This window comes from Oryctolagus cuniculus, chromosome 11, assembly GCF_964237555.1.
Source record: "Oryctolagus cuniculus chromosome 11, mOryCun1.1, whole genome shotgun sequence".
Taxonomy (NCBI): domain Eukaryota; kingdom Metazoa; phylum Chordata; class Mammalia; order Lagomorpha; family Leporidae; genus Oryctolagus; species Oryctolagus cuniculus.
Genome location: NC_091442.1, coordinates 26,413,105 through 26,432,330, shown reverse-complemented (window position 1 = coordinate 26,432,330; position 19,226 = coordinate 26,413,105). Strand labels below are relative to the sequence as shown.

Sequence of the window (19,226 nt, the reverse complement as noted above, 5' to 3'; positions counted from 1 at the left end):
GCCCAAGGGCTTGGGCCCCTGCCAGGACACGGGAGACCCGGATGGAGCTCCTGGCTTCTGGCTTTAGCCTGGCCCAGTCCTGGCTGTTGCAACCATCTGGGGAGTGAACCAGTGGATGAAAGAATCTGTCTCTCTGTCTCTCCTTTCACTCTGCCTTTCAAATAAGAGAATTAGGTTTATTTCTTTCTGTTATAAAATAACTATCTAACTCTGCCTTTTAAATAAATAAATCTTTAATAAAACAAGTCTGGAGGTGGTCAGCTCAGGGCTGGGATTGTGACTTCTGAGTGTCAGGGACCAGGACTCTTCTATGGGTTTGTTCTGTCTTACGTGTTTAAGGATACTCCGTGGTCCAGACGCTGCTGAGCTCACGCCATCAGCTCCATTATGTGGATTTAGACTTGGGTCCATCCATCTGCATCTCTTTCTTGTGGATGGAATTATGGGACTTGCACTAATGTCTTTTGTTGAAAAGTTTATTCCTGAGGCAGAGAATGAGAGAAGGAAAGATGGAGGGAGGGAGGAGAGAGAGAAGCCCTGGGCTAGGTTGAAGCTGGGAGTTGGTTCCCCACGTGGGTGGCAGGATCCCAAGTGCTTGAACCGCCACCTGCTGCCGCCCATGGAGTGGGGATGGGACTTGAACACAGGCATTCTGATATGTGAGGTCAGCACTCCGAGTGGCATCTTAACTGCTGTGGATATCACCCTGCCCCGTGCCCTCTGTCCCCGGAGGAGTTTTTCAGTAGGTGCCAGGGTTGGTTAATTGAATGGCTCCATAGCCCCATCCAGGGACAGGCTTCTTCCGTCCTCCCCACCGTTGCCAGTGTGTTCTCTTCAGCCAGCTCCCCTCACAGTTCTAGAGATTAGGAATCCCATGCCGATGTGACAACGTCTACTAGTGGACAACGGAAGGTTTTTCTGCAGTGTCTTTTTATTTTTTTTTATTTTATTTTATTTTTTATTTTTATTTATTTTTTTATTTTTTACAGGCAGAGTGGACAGTGAGAGAGAGAGACAAAGAGAAAGGTCTTCCTTTTGCCGTTGGTTCACCCTCCAATGGCTGCCCCTGCCAGTGCGCTGCGGCTGGCGCACTGCGCTGATCTGATGGCAGGAGCCAGGTGCTTCTCCTGGTCTCCCATGGGGTGCAGGGTCCAAGCACTTGGGCCATCCTCCACTGCCTTCCTGGGCCACAGCAGAGAGCTGGCCTGGAAGAGGGGCAACTGGGACAGAATCCGGTGCCCTGACCGGGACTAGAACCCGGTGTGCCGGCGCCTCTAGGTGGAGGATTAGCCTAGTGAGCCACGGCACCGGCCTCTGCAGTGTCTTTTTAAAAAATATGATAAAAACCTTTCCCCAAAGTCTCTGAGTGGACTTCTCAGTCTGTGATCAGATCGCTTCTTGGCAAAGGAAATGGGTACCACGCCTAACTCAGACCAATCCTGACTGCTGGGCTGGGACTAGGGGGCTCCATCTCAGCACTCACAGGGGATGTGGGCACCCCAAGTGGCAGCCTCACCTGCCATGCCTCAATGCCCAGACCACTCTTTTTTTAAATACAAGCAATGAAAATAGTTGCTATACAAACAGGAGAGAAAAATGGTGATATAGGAGAAAATGGGAGGAATTACTGAGCCATTGTCTTCGAGAAAACGAGAGAACATGGTACTGGTCTTAGGGGGCGGTTTTGTGGCACGGTGGTTAAGCCGCGGTGTCAAGGGCTTGCAGAGTGCCAGTTGAGTCCCAACTGCCCTGCTTCCTGCAGATGGATTCTGGGAAGGCAGCAGATGACGGCTCAAGTGCTTGGGTCCCTGCCACCCACGTGGGAGACTTCCAGTGGAATTTCTGGCTCCCAGCTTCGGCCTGGCTCAGCCCTGGCTGATGGGGGCATTTGGGGGAGTGAACCAGTGGATGGAACATACACTTCTCTCTCTCTCTCTCTCCTTTCTCTATCATTCAGCCTTTTCAGCTAATTAAACTTAAAGATTGGTCTTTGTACATGGCACAGGAAGGCGGCACCAAGCGGATCGATGAAGCGCTGTGATCCCTAGGATTTCCTCAGTGAAATGTTGAGCAAAGCCATTAGCCAAGCGTGGGGATGGAGAAGGAAGTGATAGGGGTTTGATGACTCTTAAGAAACTATAACTTTTCAGGGTAACAGGGGGCGGCGTCCAATTTGGGTCCAACCTGAAAGCAGATTGCAGACAGCCAGCAAGCTACGGTTTTGTTTTGCCTTGGGAAGTTAGTCCCTCTAGGCGAGCGGTAGTGAGCGTCCCGTTTCCCTGGAGACCAAGACTGCGGGGGAGTACGGGGTCGTTGGGCAGTTATTTGAGTGGCCCGGGTCACCACGCGATCCACGCTGAGAAAAGCACTTTGGAGAAGCCTACTAGGCATCCCAGAAGATTAGGGCCTCCCGGACTCACAACTCTTCTTCCATTTTCCCCCATGTCGAATATCTTCCAGAAGTAGGTGAAAAGGAGCCTCGGCGGGAAGGTGGAGTGCGCATGCGCGATCCCCTCCGGCTACCCTCTCCTTCGCCCCGCCCTCCCCTGACCCTGTGGCCCTCCGACCCCGCCCTCTCCCCGCCCACAGCCCCAAGCCCCGCCCCGCTCACGCTCTGTTCTGCAGCTAGCAGCTCGGGCTCTTGGGCTTTGAACTCGAGACCCTGCGCCCTCTTAAACATTGCTGCTCGCAGCGCCGTGGGCTGGCGATGACGGAAGTTCTTTCCCGTCCCAACTCTTTGCAGACCCAGCCCCTGCGAGACTCCCTCCACCGTCCGCAAGTTCCGGGTTCTGGTGAGTGCGGCAGGGCTAGGGATGAGGGCTTGCGGCCGAAACAGAACCGAACCGCTAGACGCCACCCCTAATCAAGACGACGTCGGGGGGTTCCAGGAAGTTTTTAGCTGGCCCGAAAGCAGCGCTTGAATACCTGAGACTGTGTCCTGTGTCCAGCGTTCCTTGGTGGGCAGCATGCCCTGCACCTGCTCATCTGTCTCGACGTGTGCTCCCCTGGGGGTCGTCAAAGACAGATCGCTTGTTGTTTAGCCAGATGTTCTACAGCGTGCATCTGAAGTTACAGCACCATTAGCCTTTATCCTAAAACGCTCTGCAGCTTATATTCTGAAAACTGCATTGCGCTTGCAACTGCATCAGTGTGAGAGTACATTGTGTTGCTTTTACTCATTTCTGGTTGCTGGTCTGGTTTCCCGAGGGTGGGCATTGGGTTTTTTCTAAGCCTTCTGTTCTGCACAGTGCCTAGCGCCTCAGAGCCTAGATGTGCTTTCGAATTTCTGGCTGCATTAAAAAAAAAAAAAAGGTAACAACTCCTGTTTGTGGAGCCTTACCACATGCTTTACAAATATCCTCTCTTGGAATTCTTTCATAAGCCCCATAACATTAGGTTTTATCATTAGACCCACTTTACAGATGAGAAAACTGAGGCTCAGAGAGGAGGTTGCTTGTTGGAGGTCGCAGATGGCTGCTTGGGTTTGAGCCCGCCGTGCTGTGTGACTGTGTTGTCTGATGGGGTCATGTTCCCTTGCAGTGGTCCAAGCAGAAGGCCAAGCCACTTACTCTGCCTCCACTCCAGCAAGCTGGCGGTGGTGGCCACAGCAGAAGCAAACTGAAGACTTTCAGTAAGTGCCAGCCAGGTGGGCAGAAGCCTTCGCGGGTTGGTGTGGGGCCTGGGGACTGCATGGAGCGACTGCTCCTGGATCTTGGTGACACTGTTCCTGTTGGGTTTGGCTGGCTAATGGAACAAGCAGCACCCAGATTTCCAGTCCCTTTTTTTTTTTTTAAAGATTTATTTTATTTATTTGAAAGACAGAGTTACAGAGAGAGATAGAGACAGAGAGAGAGGTCTTTCGTCCGCTGGTTCACTCCCTAGATGGCCGTAACGGCCGGAAATGCACTGATCCGAAGCCACGAGCTTCTTCCAGGTCTCCCACGTGAGTGCAGGGGCCCAAGGACTTGGGCCATCTTCTACTGCTTTCCCAGGCCATAGCAGAGAGCTGGATCGGAAGTGGAGCAGCCGGGACTCGAACCGGCACCCATATGGGATGTCGGCACTTCAGGCCAAGGCTTTAACCCGCTGCGCCTCAGGTTTTCCAGCCTCAATGTGGAAGTTCGTCCCTCAGTCATGCCCAGGCGCATGTGTGGTCAGAGGGAGGGGCGTGACGTCTCACGCGCCATGCAGGGATTCAGGCTCCTCTGACCTCAAGGCCCTGACGTTTCTGAAGGCCCTCACGTCCTCTCTGGGGACTTCTGTGCCCCGCTGGCAGAAAGGGAAGAGAGAGCGCGAGGACACGAGTGATTTCCTGGGTGGTTTTCTGTTCAGATTTGAAGTTCGCATGCCCGGGGCCGTAACTCAGTCTCGTGCCCACCCCCCACCCCCACCCCCCGCAGTGGGAGCATGCGTTCCAGCTGTGTGTCCGGAGGAAGAGCAAGCGGGTTGAGGAGTTCGCGGGGGAGTCTGCATGTCATTGTCATGTCTTCCGCGGGATTTCTGAGGCCTGGGCTCAGGTGGACGTGGGTTCAAATCTTGGCCCTCCCGTTTGTCCCTTGGGGAACTCCTTTATCTCCCCGACCCTTTGTTTTTTCTCCCTCATCTGTGGAAAAGGGGCACTAGGACTGCTGTGGGAAGACCCCTTCCAGCCCCGAGACCCCTTTTACTTACAAGGACTTCGCAGGAGTCCTTTAATGTTCTGAAGTGAGCCTCCGAGACGACATGGCCTGTGCATGTGTGTACGGGCGCATGTCAGCCCTCACACGATCATGGCTCATGGGTGGGGACGCAGGCTCAGGCTCCCTGGCTGGGAGAGTAGAGGCCCATGCAGCCCCGCTTCTAACCGCATGGTGGAGGCGCGGGGTCCCACTGGGCTCCGCAGAGGACTGCTTACGATGCCTCGGTGAGTCTCATTGCTGCTGGGTGGAAGTGAGGGCTTAGCTTACCGCAGAGCCCTGCTGATGCCGACCTGGAGGACAGAGGGGTGTCAGAGCACCACCTGCTCCTGTGGCCCCGTGCGCACTGTCCTGGGCAGAGGCTCGGAGCCCCGCGGCGCCGGGGGTGGCAGATCAGCTCCCTGCTTCATGCCCTCAGTGCCGTCCAGCCAGGGGAGGGAAGGGCCTGGACACAGACACCCGGTCGATTGTGCGGAGGAAAGAAAACCTTTTCCACGGATGGTGTTGGAGTAATTGGACATCCACAGGCCCAAGAGCGAAGCCTGATTTAGTCTCACAACTTACACAGCAGGGAACTCAAGGCACGGGCATGCTGCCGCGGGTAAAGCCACTGCCTGCGATGCCAGCGTCCCAAATGAGCGCCTGTTTGAGTCCCGGCTGCTCTGCTTCTGATCCAGCTCCCTGCTAACGCGCCTGGGAAGGCAGTGGAGGATGAGCCAAAAGCTTGGCCCTGCACCCACATGGGAGACCTGGGTGGAGTTGCAGGCTCCTGGCTCTGTTGGCTGTTTGGGGAATGAATCAATGGATGGAAGATCTCTGTCTGTCCCTCACTGTCACTCTGCCTTTCAAATAAACAAAATAAAGATTTTTGAGAACTCAAAATATATATAAATGGTAAAACCTCTAAAAAAGTATCTGAGAGAAAAATCTTTGGGACCTGTGGCAGAATGAATGGCTTTTATTTTTAATATTTATTTATTTGAAAGGCAGAGAGAGAGAGAGCGAGAGAGAGAGAGGTCTTCCATCCACTGGTTTGCTTCCCAGATGGCCACAATGGCCAGGGTTGGGTCAGGCCAAAGCCTGCACATGGCGTGATTCTATGTAGCATTCCAGAATGATAAAATGATAGAGAAATGGGGAGCAGTGACTGCTGAGGGCCAGGGATGGAGGCGGGGGAGGTGGCAGGTGTGCTATGGAAATGTTCTAGTCCTGGTTGTGAGACTGCATGGTGCCGTCTCAACGTGTTGCCGCTGGGAGAAACTGGCTGAAGCACACGTGGGTCCTCTCTGTGTTGCTTCTTAAGACTGTCTGTGTCTCTGAACTTATCATAGAATAAAAAGTTGGGGGCCGGTGCCATGGCTCACTTGCTAATCATCCACCTGCAGCACTGGCATCCCATATGGGTGTCAGGTTCTAGTCCTGGTTGTTCCTCTTCCAGTCCAGCTCTCTGCTGTGGGCCGGGAAGGCAGTGGAGGATGGCCCAAGTGCTTGGGCCCCTGAACCTGCGTGGGAGACCAGGAGGAAGCACCTGGCTCCTGGCTTCAGATCGGTGCAGTGCCGGCCATAGTGGCCATTTGGGGGGTGAACCAATGGAAGGAAGACCTTTCTCTCTGTCTCTCTCACTGTCTATAACTCTACCTGTCAAATAAAAAACATAGAATAAGAAGTTAATTACAAAACGGACACATCAGGGCTGCGCCTGTACAAGCAAATAAATGCTCATTATTACGGCTGCAAATCTTCCTTAAGCATTTCACTTTGACTTGTGAATCTTAACAGTGTTTCCCAACACTTGGAAGGGGGATTTTGGAACTTGGTTAATTAAATTTCCCTAAACCGTTTAAGCCACATTTTAAAATTTAACATATTCATTTTAATTTTCAAATACTTGAAGTGCCTTATTAGCAAAAACCACTGGATATTGATATAATTCCTGTATACCTAATAAACAAACTTCCAAATATGGCCAATGTTACATTTTCTTAAAAGTTTCAGTGATTTATACAGATTTTTTAAAAAGATTTATTTATTTATTTGAAAGGTAGAGGCAGAGGCAGAGAGAGAGAGAGAGGTCTTCCATTCACTGGTTCACTCCCCAGATGGCTGCAATGGCTGGAGCTGCGTGGATTCCAAGCCAGGAGCCAGGAGCTTCTTCTGGGTCTCCCGCGCAGGTGCAGGGGTCCAAGGACTTGGGCCATCTTCCTCTGCTTTGCCAGGCCATAGCAGAGAGCTGGATTGGAAGTGGAGCAGCTGGGATTCAAACCGGTGCCCATATGAGATGCTGGCACTGCAGACAGCAGCTTTACCTGGTACGCCACAGCACTGGCCCCGATTTATACAGATTTAATAAGAGTGTCTTGAACCTTAAAACGTCTTAAAACAAATGTGGATTGGAATCTCATTAACACTTTTAAAACAGGAATCACAAGATTGGTTTATTGATATTTCCATTTCTAAAATAATACAATTAAATACCAGATAGGTTCAGATAATTCACACATGTAACAATATTCATTTATTTCATCATCTCAATCAGTACTTTCTAAGATTTCCCGGGATTAAGGATGTTGATCTAATAAATAAATAAATAAATAAATAAAGTCTTTCCCAAGTGAACTGGCTGCACATGGAACAGGGGCTGGAGAACAGAGCAGCCGCCCCCACCCAATCTAAGCCAATCTGAAGCTTTCCCAAGCCATAGGCAGAGAGAGAGAGAGAGAGAGAGAGAGAGAGAGTTCTCCAAGCCGCTGGTTCACTCCCCAGATGCCTGGAACAGCTGGCGCTGGGCCGGGCTGAAGCCAGGAGCCTGCAGCTTCTCCTGGGTCTCCCACGTGGGTGACAGGGGCCCGAGTACTTGAGCCATGGCCTCCCGCCTCTCTCGTGTGCACTAGCAGGGAGATGGTATCAGGAGCCAAGCCAGGCCCCAAGCCCAGGAACCCGGGTCTGGGAACTTTCTCACTGGACGCTCAGCTGCGAGCAGGGGTACCTGGCTGCCCTCCGTGGCTCCGGGTCCTCTCCTCCATCCATCCCCACAGTCAGGGCTTTCACCCGGGCTTGCAGTGCCCTATCCCGGGGCCCCCAGTCTCTGTCTGGGGTCACATTATTCGGCTGGGAATGCCCCGGCGGGGCCTCACCTCTCTCCCACCCTCTCCCGTGTGTTCACAGTGTTGCACCGCAAGCCCACCACCGCGGGGACGCGCCCGCCGAGGAACCCCGCGGACCCATTTGCGAGGGAGATGGCAGACGCCAGGAAGATCCAGGCCCAAATCCGGCTGACCAGGGTGGGTGTGGGCGCGCCTCCCACGGGCCGGGGCGGGGCCAGGGGTGCCGCCGCAGGCTCACTGCCTCCTCCCAGCTGCCTGTGTGCCTGCTTGTCCTCGTTTCCACTTTACAGACGGGAAAACTGAGGTTCAGGGGAGAAACGACTCGCACTGGGTCGCGCAGCCAGGAAAGGCAGGACCCAGGGTCAGAGCCGGCTGAATACCGCGGCTGCTGTCCCGTTGCAGACACGGGGACATGTCCGCATCACCGTGGGTTTCACTTCACGAGGGACGCAGGCCTGTTCATCGTAAAATTCCCGGGAAATTAACCTTTCTTGAGGGCAGGGCTCCCTCCCGCGAGGCTCAGAGCCAGCGTGAAGTCTCTCACATCACCTCGCACAGTTGGAGAGGACTGGTGCTGCACTGCTTTCTGGCTCCCCCGGGGGTCTGTGTGGACCCACCGCAGGGGGCCCCATTCTGAACACCATGCTAAGAATTCCTCCCTTCGAAATAGCTCAGCGAACAGTGACTACTATATAAAGAAACAGGGAAACTCGGTTTTCTTGGAAGGATTTTCCCCCCTTTGACCTTCAGTTTTGCAAAATGGTTCAGAGGGGCCCAGCATTCTTAAAGGGGCAACTCAGCTTCTCATGTGATTATTAAAAAACAACTTGGTCATTTTAAAATTTATTTTACTTGAAAGGCAGAATGACAGAGAGAGAGAGAGAGAGCGAGAGAGAGCGAGCGAGCATATGAGAGTGGGCTGTTTCATCTGCAGGTTCACTCCCCATATGCCTGCAACAGCCAGGGCTGGGCCAGGCTGAAGCCAGGAGCCCGGAGCCCCGTCTGAGTCTCCTATGTGGGCGGCGGGGGCCCAGGCACTTGGGCCACGCCCTGCACTGCCCACACGCGCTAGCAGGAAGCTGGCTCCCAAGCAGAGTAGCTGGGCTGGCCCTCACACTCCAGGATGGGACGCATGCGCATCACAAGCAGCGGTGCAACACCTGTCCCTAATGTTATTTCCATCCTGGTTCGAGAAGAGTTTATGTGTTTTTATTCGACCCAGAACATGAACTCAGATACTTTGGCTGCAAAGCCTGGGCTTCTAACCGGTGCTTAATGCTATCTCTTAGGATCTTTCACTCATTCAGCTTAGGCCACACACATTGACTGGGCACTCGCTGTGTGCCAGGCTGTGGTCTGAGCACAAAGTGATGTGACCTCTGCTTGAGGGGACCCACAGGACATATCTAGGATATACACCGTGATGGTAGGAGCCACAGGAAGTACATGGATAGGATCGCGGGGCAGAGGGGCACGGAGGAGGGAGTGGTTGGGGTGGTGACAGGGAAGTCAAAACCTGAAGAGAATGAGGAAGCACTCATGTGGACATCTGAGGGAGCAGTGTGTGCAAAGGCCCTGAGGCTGGTGCGGAAAGAGCAAGTGGGTGGGGTAGAGAAGGAGTAAGTGTAGCCCTGTGGTCCTGATGTGGCTTTGCATCTTTATGCTGAATGAGAGCAGGGATGGGATGGGAGTCGGGTTTTCACAGGAACCCCGGGGCGGCCTCTCCCTGCACAGAGTGGACTGAGGGGCCAGGAGCACACGAGGGGAGGGGGCAGCGGCTACCCTGTTGGTTTGTTCCGGGAGGCGGGGCGGGAGGCTCTGGTGTTCAGCCTCAGAGTCACCGAGGCTTACTTACTGACAACCCGAGAGAGCACCTTGTATGTGCTAGGTGTGGCGCAGCAGCCGGGAACACAGCACTGCAGCTCATGCCGCAGCGGAGCAAGGCCTGCGGTCAGTGACTTAAAAAAAAAACTCAAACAATAGTTGCTCTTGAATTTGTTCAAGCCACGCCCACAGAGCGCCAGGCACTATCCCACGTGCTGGAGATGGAGCTGAGGCCGGACAGAGTCCCCGCCCTCCTGGCTGTGAGCTGCCCACAGAGGAAGACAGGAAAGCACCAGTAGACAGTGTGTTTACTCTGCTAGGTGGTGAGACCTAGGAGAAGGGCCCGGGGACGCGGAGACATGGTCAGGCTTGCTCTCTCTCTTTCTCTCTTTCTTTCTAGATTGATTTATTTGAAAGGTAGAATCACACACACACACAAACACACACACACAATGAGAGAGAGAGAGAGAGATCTTCCACCTGCTGGTTCACTCCCCAGATGGTTGCAATGGCCAGGGCTGGGCCAGGCTGCAGCCAGAGGCCTGGAACTCTATCCGGTACTCCCCAGGGGTGCAGGGGCCCGAGCACTTGGGCTGTCGTCCACTGCTTTCCCAGGCGCATTAGCAGGGAGCTGGATTGGAGCTGGAGCAGCTGGGACGTGAACTAGGGCTCCTATGAGATTCTGGCATGGCAGACAGAGCCTTAACCCGCCGTGCCCTAAGTTTTACTTATGTGGTTGGAGCTTGGAGTAAGGGCCAGGGAGGAATGAAGGCGGGTTCTCCGTTAGAGCTGTGGTCAGAGGGACCCACCTCCAGAGCAGAGGTCAATACGTTCTGTTAGCATCCCTGGGGGTGGGACTTGCATTGGGAATGCAGGCTCCTGGTGCCACCCCGGGGATGCAGGCGCTGAGGCCTGGTGCGGGGGGAGGCTGTCACTCTTCACAGGATGCCACTGGGTTTTCTGGTCTGAGAAGTGGAGGCGAGAAGGTGGGACAGCTTGGAGCCCAGGCGTGGAGGCCTGCGGCTCTGCTGCGTGTGAGCCTTGCTGAGCCTGAGTCCAGCTCTCCACCGTGTGAGGTGGGGCCGGCGTTCGTGGTGGGGCTGCGGTGGGAGTGAAGCGGGACAAAGGCTCTGAGGAGCTGAGGGCCAGGGACAGAGACTGCGGGAGCAACACAGGAACAGCGAGCTGACCTGTGGAGCAGCGTGCACGCGGAGCCCGCGCACGGCCACCCGCATGACGACTGGGAATTGTAGCTCACCTTTTTTTTTTATTTATTTTTTAAATGATTTATTTATTTATTTTGAGAGAGAGCAAGCTTCCATCTGCTGGTTCACTCCCCCAGATGGCTGCAACAGTCAGGACTGGGCCAGGCTGAAGCCAGGAACCCAGAGCTTCCTCCAGGTCTCTCCTGTGGGTGCAGGGGCCCCAGGCACCTGGACCATCTTCTACTGCTTTCCCAGGCCCTTAGCAGGGAGCAGCTGGGGAGACGGCATCGCAGGTGGCGGCTTAACCCACGGTGGCCCCTCTGCTGGGAACCACAGGTTCGTTCCCTGAGCGCCGCTTAACACCCGAATGTCACCCACTGCAGGGTTCAGCCGCGGCCCGCGGTGTTAAGCCCCCTCGATCTCCGTGAGGTGGACAGACGCTGGGCCTCCGGCATGGGGGCTTCCAGCCCCAGCACCACCACTTCCTGGCTCTTGGAGCCCCCCTGGAGCGTGGCGTCAGGGCCTGCGAGGCGAGCCGCGGCGTTGGCTGCCGTGTCTGACCACGGGGAACCGCCGCCCGGCCTGGGCCTCGTGTCCAGTGGAGGCCACGGCGGGGCGGGAGGCTGCGGGCCCGGCCCGGCCCAGCGCCGCCTCCCCGTCTTCCCTCCGCCCGCAGGCGATGCTCAGGAACCGGCGGGCCACGCTCCAGGAGCTCGGCAACCAAGAGCGCTACCTCGCCAAGCTCAACGACGAGCTGTTGAGGATCATCCAGGACGTGGAGGACAGCACGGCGCTGAACGTGCGGGAGCTGCTGCATCAGCAGGACACGCTGGCGGTGAGGCCCGCCCCGGCGCCCCCGCGCCCCCTCGCGGCCGCCGGCGGGAGCGCAGGCAGGCTGCGGGACGCGCGCGAGGTGGGCAGGAGCCGGGACCCGTGCTCGCCTCACGCCTATTGTGGTCAGCGCGGTCGGCCCCGTGGAAGCGCTTCCGGTCAGTGTGTGGCCGGGGCAGAACGGCTGCGGGAAACCTCCGCGTTGGAGCAGCCTGTCCAGGACAGCGGGCCTGCGCCTGCCACAGCCCGCGGGACGAGCAGCCGGGTTTCTCGGGACTGAGTCCGTGTGGGCCGCAGTCACAGGAACCCACGGACTCGGTGCTTGAACAGATTTGCCCACGGCCCTGGCGGCCGCAAGTCCCCGGCTCCCAGATGACCGTGTGCTCGCCGCGTCCTCCGTGTGCGGGGAAGAGCGCAGCGCCGCCGTCCCCCCTCTTCTTGTGGGACAGCAGCCCTGTTGGACCTCGCTGGGCCTTGGTCACCTTCCTCGGGACTCTGTGTCCAGATCCGGCCGTACTGCGGGTTCCGCCGCAGTGGACGAGTTCAGAGTCCAAAGCCAAGGACGCGCAGTTACTCCAGTACCAGAGGAAGCTGAGTAGGACCCTGGCAAACTCAGACCCAGTCAGATCTGACTGCCCTACTCTGTCCACTGCACTTGTGTCCGTCCCGAGTGGCTCCTACCAGTGGCTGGACAGCAGCGATGAGGGAGACACCTCGACCTGGGGAGGCCTGCAGGCAGTTAGAGGCCGTGCGTGCGTGCGTGCGTGTGCGTACACATACATGCGCGTGTGTGCCTGCGTGTGCTGGGGGGAGGACTTGGGGACCCTCGAGGGAACCTCTGATCCAGACACAGAGAATCAGGAAGGCTTCCTGGGGAAGGAATGCTGGGGCAGAGGGGGTGGTGCCTGGCAGAGACGGGGCCAGGGTTCCAGGTGGAGGTAGGTGCCCAGAGCAGAGGTGAGTGGGGCATGGCTGGCTCCGGGAGCTGCCCGATGGTGAAGGTGAGCGTGGCTGGTGAGAGGATGTGAGGAAGGGAGAGACGGGGTTGGCCCACGCTGCATGGAGGAGGGCCATGTCGGCCAAGTAAGGCGTTTAGACCTTGGTTGTTTGTTTGTTTTGAAAGGCAGAGTAACAAAGAGGCAGAGACAAAGAGAAAGAGAGAGGTCTTCCATCCACTGGTTCACTTCCCTAATGACCGCAACGGCCAGGGCTGGGCCGGGCCAAATCTAGGAGCCATGAACCCCAATCCAGGTCTCCCATGTGGCTAGCAGGTGCCCAGGCACCTGGGCCATCCTCTGCTGCTTTCCCAGGCGCATCAGCAGGGAGCTGGATCGCAAGTGGAGCAGCCGGGACTCGATCCAGCACTTTGCTGTGGGATGTCGGCATCCCAAGCAGCAGCCTGACCCACTGTGGCGCAGCCCAGCCCCCATGTGGGCCTTATCTGCAGGGCAGAGGGAAGTCACTGGGGGTTCCGGCAGGAGAGGGCCGTGGCCAGCGGGGTTTTGTTGAGACCGATCACTCTGACTGCTGTGTGGAAACACCTGGGAGGGCCCGGGAGGCGTGGCTGCCGTGGTTTCAGGGGGCTGAAGAGTTGGAGCAAGGTGGTGGCGGGGTGGAGGTGGAGAGGAGGCGAGAACTGTTTGGTGACATTCAGATGGGTGTGGTGAGCAGGGGCTGAGTTGAGCCTGGGTGATGGTGTGTGGCAGGGCCATTAGCTGAGGGGGACAGTCCCTGGGGCCTGAACTCTAGCTCTGGGGTCTGGTTACTGGGCCTGGGAGTGGGGTTCGCCTGTGGGACTCACCCTTGGAAGTGCAAAGGGGTCACAGCAGGTCCCTGCAGCCCCTACCCCCCAGAGGCAGCTGAGCCGGGCTTGCCCTCCCGCAGAACGTGGTCAACATCCTGGAGTACTCCAACAAGAGGAGGCTGCAGCAGCTCAAGTCCGAGATTCAGGAGTGGGAAGAGAAGGAAAACCAGAAGATGAGCTGTGAGACCCTCCCCCGCCCCCCCGCAGCCCAGGGGCTCTGCTGTGGGACACTCACCTGGCACCTGCCGTTCAGAAGCCCCCTGGGCCCACCCTCTCCCTTCCAGGCAGGCGGAGTGGCTAGCATGCAGAGCTGAGCTGTGGGCACTCACGCGTGCACGCCAGGACCAGGTCTCCTGGCTTCCACCCTCCATGCTGGGGGGCGGGGCAGTGTGTCAGGCAGCCTCAGAACTTGGGGGGGGGGCACTCCACGCAGGAAGGCGGGACAGACTCTGTGGGCCAGTGTTTTGGGAGCCAGTGTTGCCCTATGTCCCTGGCCCCACTTCCTTAGGGGCGTGTGTCAGAGGAAGTAGCTCCAGGGCACGGTCTTGGCAGAACTGGGATCTTGCTCCAATTTTACGTCTCTTCCCCACCCAGCATCACCTCTCCCTCTGCAGGGGTGGAAGACTAGGGGCCTAACGTCACCGTGGCCAGCCTCGGGTGACCTTGCCTCAGCCCAGGCCCCAGTCTGTTGGCCAAGGAGAACCTGGTCTCTCTGGGACCCCCTAGGAGGGTCCCTTGAGAGCAGGTCCTGCCTCCTGTCCCCCCCGCCCCCCGACCTCCTTCACCCCGCCCCTCCCCCCACCCCAGGCCTGGAGCGGCAGGTGCAGCATCTGGAGGCGCAGAACAAGAAGACCCAGGACCAGGTGAACTTCCTGAGCACGTACATGGACCACGAGTATCCCGTCAAGCTGGTCCAGCTCGCCAGCCTCGGGCGCCAGGTGCAGCAAGCCAAGGATCGCCAGCAGGTAGGCCGGGCCGGCCCTGTGCCCCGGGGCCGTGCGGGAGGCAGGGCCAGTGGCAGACGCGCGTGTGGCTGGCCCCCAGGATGAGCTGGATGACTTCAGTGAGCTGCGTAGGAAGGTCCTGGCCTCTGTGTATGCCAAGATTCAGGAGAAGCAGCAGAGGATTTTGAGGGCTGTGGCGGTGGTGAGGAGCCGGCCGCCTGGGGCTGGGGTGGGGGATGGGAATCTGGGTGCCCTGTCCTGCCCGCTGTCCTCCAGAGCCCTGCGCCCGCCTCCCCCCACCCCCGTCGGTCTCTCCCCTGCGCTGCTGCCCAGGAGAGGCCACGGGCACCACAGCTCTCCTTCCCCTGCAGAAAACCCAGCGTCCCCACCAAGAGGCTCTGCTGCGGAAGACACAGGAGAGCCAGTTCATGCAGAAATTCATGTGGAGGTTCAGAGACGTGCGTGGACAAGCATGGCCCTGGGCAGCGGGGCGGCCCGTGGCCCGTGGGAGGGAGCAGCGGGGCGGCCCGGGGCCCGTGGGAGCCAAGCTTCTCCCTGCCAGTGCCTTTGGTACCACTTGACATTAGTGCTGGCCCAGGTCCCGCTTATTAGCCAGTGCCCCCCACCCCCGCCTGCCCCTCGGCACCCACTCGGCCCACCCGTCCTCACTGTAGACTGACTTCACTGTCTCCTGGCCCTCCCTTCGCCGTCGCTCCCCTCCGTTCTCTACCCCCCACCACCTTGTCCTCAGCACCAGCCTGGGGGGCAGGCCCGTCCCCACAGGAAGGCCCCCTGTGTGGCCCCAGTGACAAAGCCATTCCACTCCCCCAGATTTTTTTTTAAGATTTATTTATTTGAAAGTTACAAAGAGAGGTAGAGCCAGAGATAGAGAGGGCTTCCCTCTGCTGGTCCACTCCCCAAATGACCGCAATGGCCAGAGCTGAGCTGATCCGAAGTCAGGAGCTTCTTCTGGGTCTCCCATGTGGGTGCAGGAGCCCAAGGACTTGGGCCATCTTCTGCTGCTTTCCCAGGCCACAGTAGAGCTGGATCGGAAGTGGAGCAACAAAGACTTGAACTGGCACCCATATGGGATGCCTGTGCTAGAGGCCAGGGCTTTAACCCACTGTGCCACAGGGCCAGCCCCATAGTGTTTTGTGTGTGTGTGTGTGTGTGTTTTTGTGTGTGTGTGTGTGTGTGTGTTTTTTTTTTTAAGACTGCTTATTTATTTTGAAAGTCAGAGTTGGGAGAGGGAGGAGGAGAGGAGGGAGAGGGAATCTTTCATCTGCTGGTCCACTCTCCAAATGGCTGCAATAGCCAGGCTGGGCCAGACTGAAGCCAGGAGCAGGGGTTTCTGCACGTGGATGCAGGGGCCCAGACTCGGGCCATCCTCCACTGCTTTCCCAGGCCACAGCAGGGAAGTGGAGCAGCCTGGACTCGAACCGGTGCCGGTGCCCATATGGGATGCTGGTGTTGCAGGCGGCGGCTTAACCGGCCTTCCCTAGCTGTCTTGACCCCCTTGTCATTTTGTCCTCTCGTCCCCCTGGGTGGGGCGCGGGGCTCCTGACTTCTCGCCCGCTGCGCCTCTCCCACCAGTTCATTGGGCAGCTGGAGGAGGAGCTACCGGTCCTGAGGCAGGAGGTGGGAGCCCTGCAGGCCCAGGTGTGGGACCCCCGCGAGGTCGTGTTTGCTGATGTTCTGCTTCGGAGGCCCAAGTAGGTGGTCTTGTGCGCTCACGCTCTGGGCTCTGAGAGGCTCCCAGACCCGGGGAAGGGAGAGCCTGGCGTTGGTGGCAGAACCCCGGCAGGGACGGGAAGGCCTGGGTCGCTGCCTTGGCTCTGCCACTCTCCACACGTGACCATTCCCGTCTCTGGACCTCGTTCCCACCTGTACACAGCAGGCCGGGTGCAGGGATCTCTAAGGACGCCTGGAGTCCCCGGGTGCCAGGTGTCACCCACATGGGCACTGCTCTCCATTCTGGGGTGCAGTGGAAGGCAGAGTTGAGGGAATGGTCGGCTCCGGCGAGGAAAGGCCTCGGCCTGCGGCGGCTGGCCCCCGCGGGAAGAACTCGCCTCCTTCCCAAGCCAGCTCTGCCTTCCCTTCCTTGGATCGGGTCCAAGGGGCTGGGCTGGGAGGGCTCTCCCCAGGCACCACAGCACCAGGAGTGGCAGAGTCTGGCATTTGCAGATCACTTATTTGAGACCCCCTGGCCCCAGGGGAGTGTGTCCCGGGACGGTCAGGGTCAGGCTGCCTGAGGAGGAGGCCTTGAACCAAGGACTGAAGGCTGTGTGAAGTCCACAGGCCAGAGAGGCCGGGGGCAAAGCACTCTGGCTGGTGGAGCTGGCTCTGACGGATCCTAAGTAGGCACCTGTTGTCCCGGGCCCTAAACGCACTGGAGTGAGACTGGACAGGGCAAAGCCGACGTGGGCCTGGTAACCAGTTTTCATCTGATAAAGCTGATCTCAGAGAGTGTGGCGTGCGTGAGGATACTTCAGGAGGTTTGGGTGGGAGTTGGGCACTTGGTGCAGCAGCTCAGACGTCCCTGGGGATCCCATGTGACGCATCCCATGTTGGAGAGCTGGATCGGAAGTGGAGCAGCCAGGTCTTGAACCGGCACCCGTAAGGGATGCCGGCACTGCAGGCGGTGGCTTTACCTGCTATACCACAGGGCTGCCCCTCCACAAACTTTTTGAAGATGCCTTGTATGCATGAATTTCACATTTTTTTCCCCAACAAAATAAGCTTATCTTTTCACTACATTTTCCCGCTGACTTTTAGAAAGTCCCCAGGCCTGTTCTAAGTGCTGACCCTGGAACTGGGTAAATGGATGCACTTGGCCGCGGTGGAGCTGGCACGGGGGACCAGCCCTCTGAGCAGGGGCGGGCGTAGCCTTCCTAGGCTGCACATTGGTGCTGGAGGAAGACTGAGCTGCCCCGCCCCTTCCCGGCTCCACGTAGACCATCAGGAATCCCACCCCTCTTCCAGGAGCACAGAGAGGCCCCGAGCGGCCGAGGTGATGGCAGGCGACACATGGCAGGCGACACCAAGGGTGGCAAAGCTGCTCTCCCTCCCGGAAGGTGGAGGGCGCGCTGGGCATGCATAGGTGTCCAAATCGGTCGGTGCAGGGTGGGGCTCAGGCTCAGCTCTGTAAATTGCAGGCACCTGACGTTTCCTGCCGAGGTACTGTGTGTGCGTTTGTAGACTGATGAAGCCACGAGGGTGGATGAGCTCCCGGGGAGTGGAGCTAGAGAGAGGCCACAGTCCTGCAGCCTCAAGCATTCGCGCTGGTGGCTGGGACAGGGGATGTGCTGCAGGTGGCACTGCGTCTCTTTTGCTGCTTTCTTGAGAGAAACGCTGGCTGACTTTTCTGAAGCGTGCACGCCACACCCGCGACCAGGGTTGGAGTCATTGTCCCTGTCTGAGAGATGAGGAAACGGAGGCTCACCTGGGGGCTGGTGCACGGTGAGCGCGCGTCACAGAGGGGATGGCCCAGGCCAGGCGACACCACCGGTGCTAGGCGTCCTCCTGCAAGGATGGTGCCCGGCCTGGCCTGGCCTGAGGCCTCACATCTCGGCTGCACTCCTGCCTCCTGACCTCAGCCGTCTCTGGGGCAACATCACTCCTGCCAAACTTGAAATTCTTTTTCCATTAAAAAAAAAAAAAAAAGATTTGTTTGAAAGGTAGAGTGACAGAGGAAGAGAGATCGAGAGATCGAGAGAGAGATCTTCCATCTACTGGTTCACTCCCCAGATGGTCACAACAGCCACAGCTGGGCCAGGCCTACGCCCAAGCCAGGAACTCCATTGGGGTTTCCCACCTGGGTGTCAGGGGCCCAAGCACTTGAGCCATCATGTCCCAGGATGTGCATCCGCGGGGCGCTGGATCCGGAGCAGAGCTGTCAAGACCCTAACTGGCGCTTCAGTGTGGGCTGTCGGTGTTGTGAGCCGTGCCGTAACCCGTGGTGCCGCGACAGCCCTCCTAGTCCTCTGTGGTGTGCGCATGCACAGCTGGGCTTCAAGGCCTAGAGGGCTCCCCAGGAAGGACCTGGTTCTCAAGAGCAGGGCTGCCCTGAGAGAGTCCGCTGGTAGCTTCCCACACCCGTCTGCTGTTTCCTGCCAGGTGCACCCCGGACATGGACGTCCTCATCAACATCCCCGTGGAGGAGCCTTTACCCTTCTAGACGGCCATTCCCCCCCAGCTTTCCGCCCAGCCCCAGGTGCCTGGAATTGTTTCCTTCCCAGACCAGGTCGTCATTCAGACCCTATACCCTGAAGTTCCTCCCTCTGTCCCTCCCTCCGGTCTCGATCCCTCTCCCTCCCCCTCCCGCAGTCTCCCCTTCCTTTCTGGCTGGGCCTGGGGAGGAGTTCCCAGTGAAACTTGCCATTCCTTTCTGCCAATAAAGCTGGACTTGCACCTGCTTGGTGGCGGTGTCCCAGGTCTCGGCTGGGGCCTTGCGGAAGCTGGTACAGTGTGGACTTGGTCTAAAGACAAGGGGCGGGCAGCTGCGCACCTGTCTCTGCAGAGGAAGTGCTGGTGTACCACCCCCCCGCCCCTGCCCCCGCCCCCGCGGCATCTCTGTGGCTCTAATACTCCTGCCTGGCACCTGGCACCTGGCACGGTGGGAGCGCAGCTTCCCTTCCAGTCTGTGCCTGGACCTGCTGAGGCCCCTGCTAGGGGGGCAGGGAGATGTGCTGTGGTTCGTGCACCTGGGAACTCACTGGGCCCACATTGCTGGCGGCGGCCAGCCATCTGGCTGTCCACTGCTGCCACCCCAGCTGCCCAGGGACAGGATCATGGACGGAGAGACAGGCGCGCAGCTGTCTCCCAGGTTCAGCCCCCTT

General features: G+C 57.9%; 1 protein-coding gene across 3 annotated transcripts; it reads left to right on the top strand.

The window, feature by feature from the left end:
• The first annotated feature begins 2,256 nt into the window (after positions 1-2,256).
• Positions 2,257-18,803, top strand: C11H20orf96 (chromosome 11 C20orf96 homolog). 3 transcript variants are annotated; one of them, XM_051845151.2, is made up of 11 exons: positions 2,257-2,462; positions 2,744-2,792; positions 3,541-3,646; positions 7,842-7,957; positions 11,486-11,644; positions 13,525-13,624; positions 14,252-14,409; positions 14,489-14,590; positions 14,760-14,846; positions 15,982-16,100; positions 18,505-18,803. In XM_051845151.2, exons 1-11 carry the CDS (start codon positions 2,443-2,445, stop codon positions 18,563-18,565), a joined length of 1,077 nt encoding a protein of 358 aa, XP_051701111.2. In that variant the 5' UTR covers positions 2,257-2,442; the 3' UTR covers positions 18,566-18,803. The 3 variants fall into 3 exon arrangements, with proteins under 3 accessions (XP_051701111.2, XP_051701112.2, XP_017197198.3); XM_017341709.3 differs by having other exon boundaries at positions 2,258-2,462; positions 3,541-3,631; XM_051845152.2 differs by lacking the exon at positions 15,982-16,100.
• The last annotated feature ends 423 nt before the right edge of the window (positions 18,804-19,226 follow it).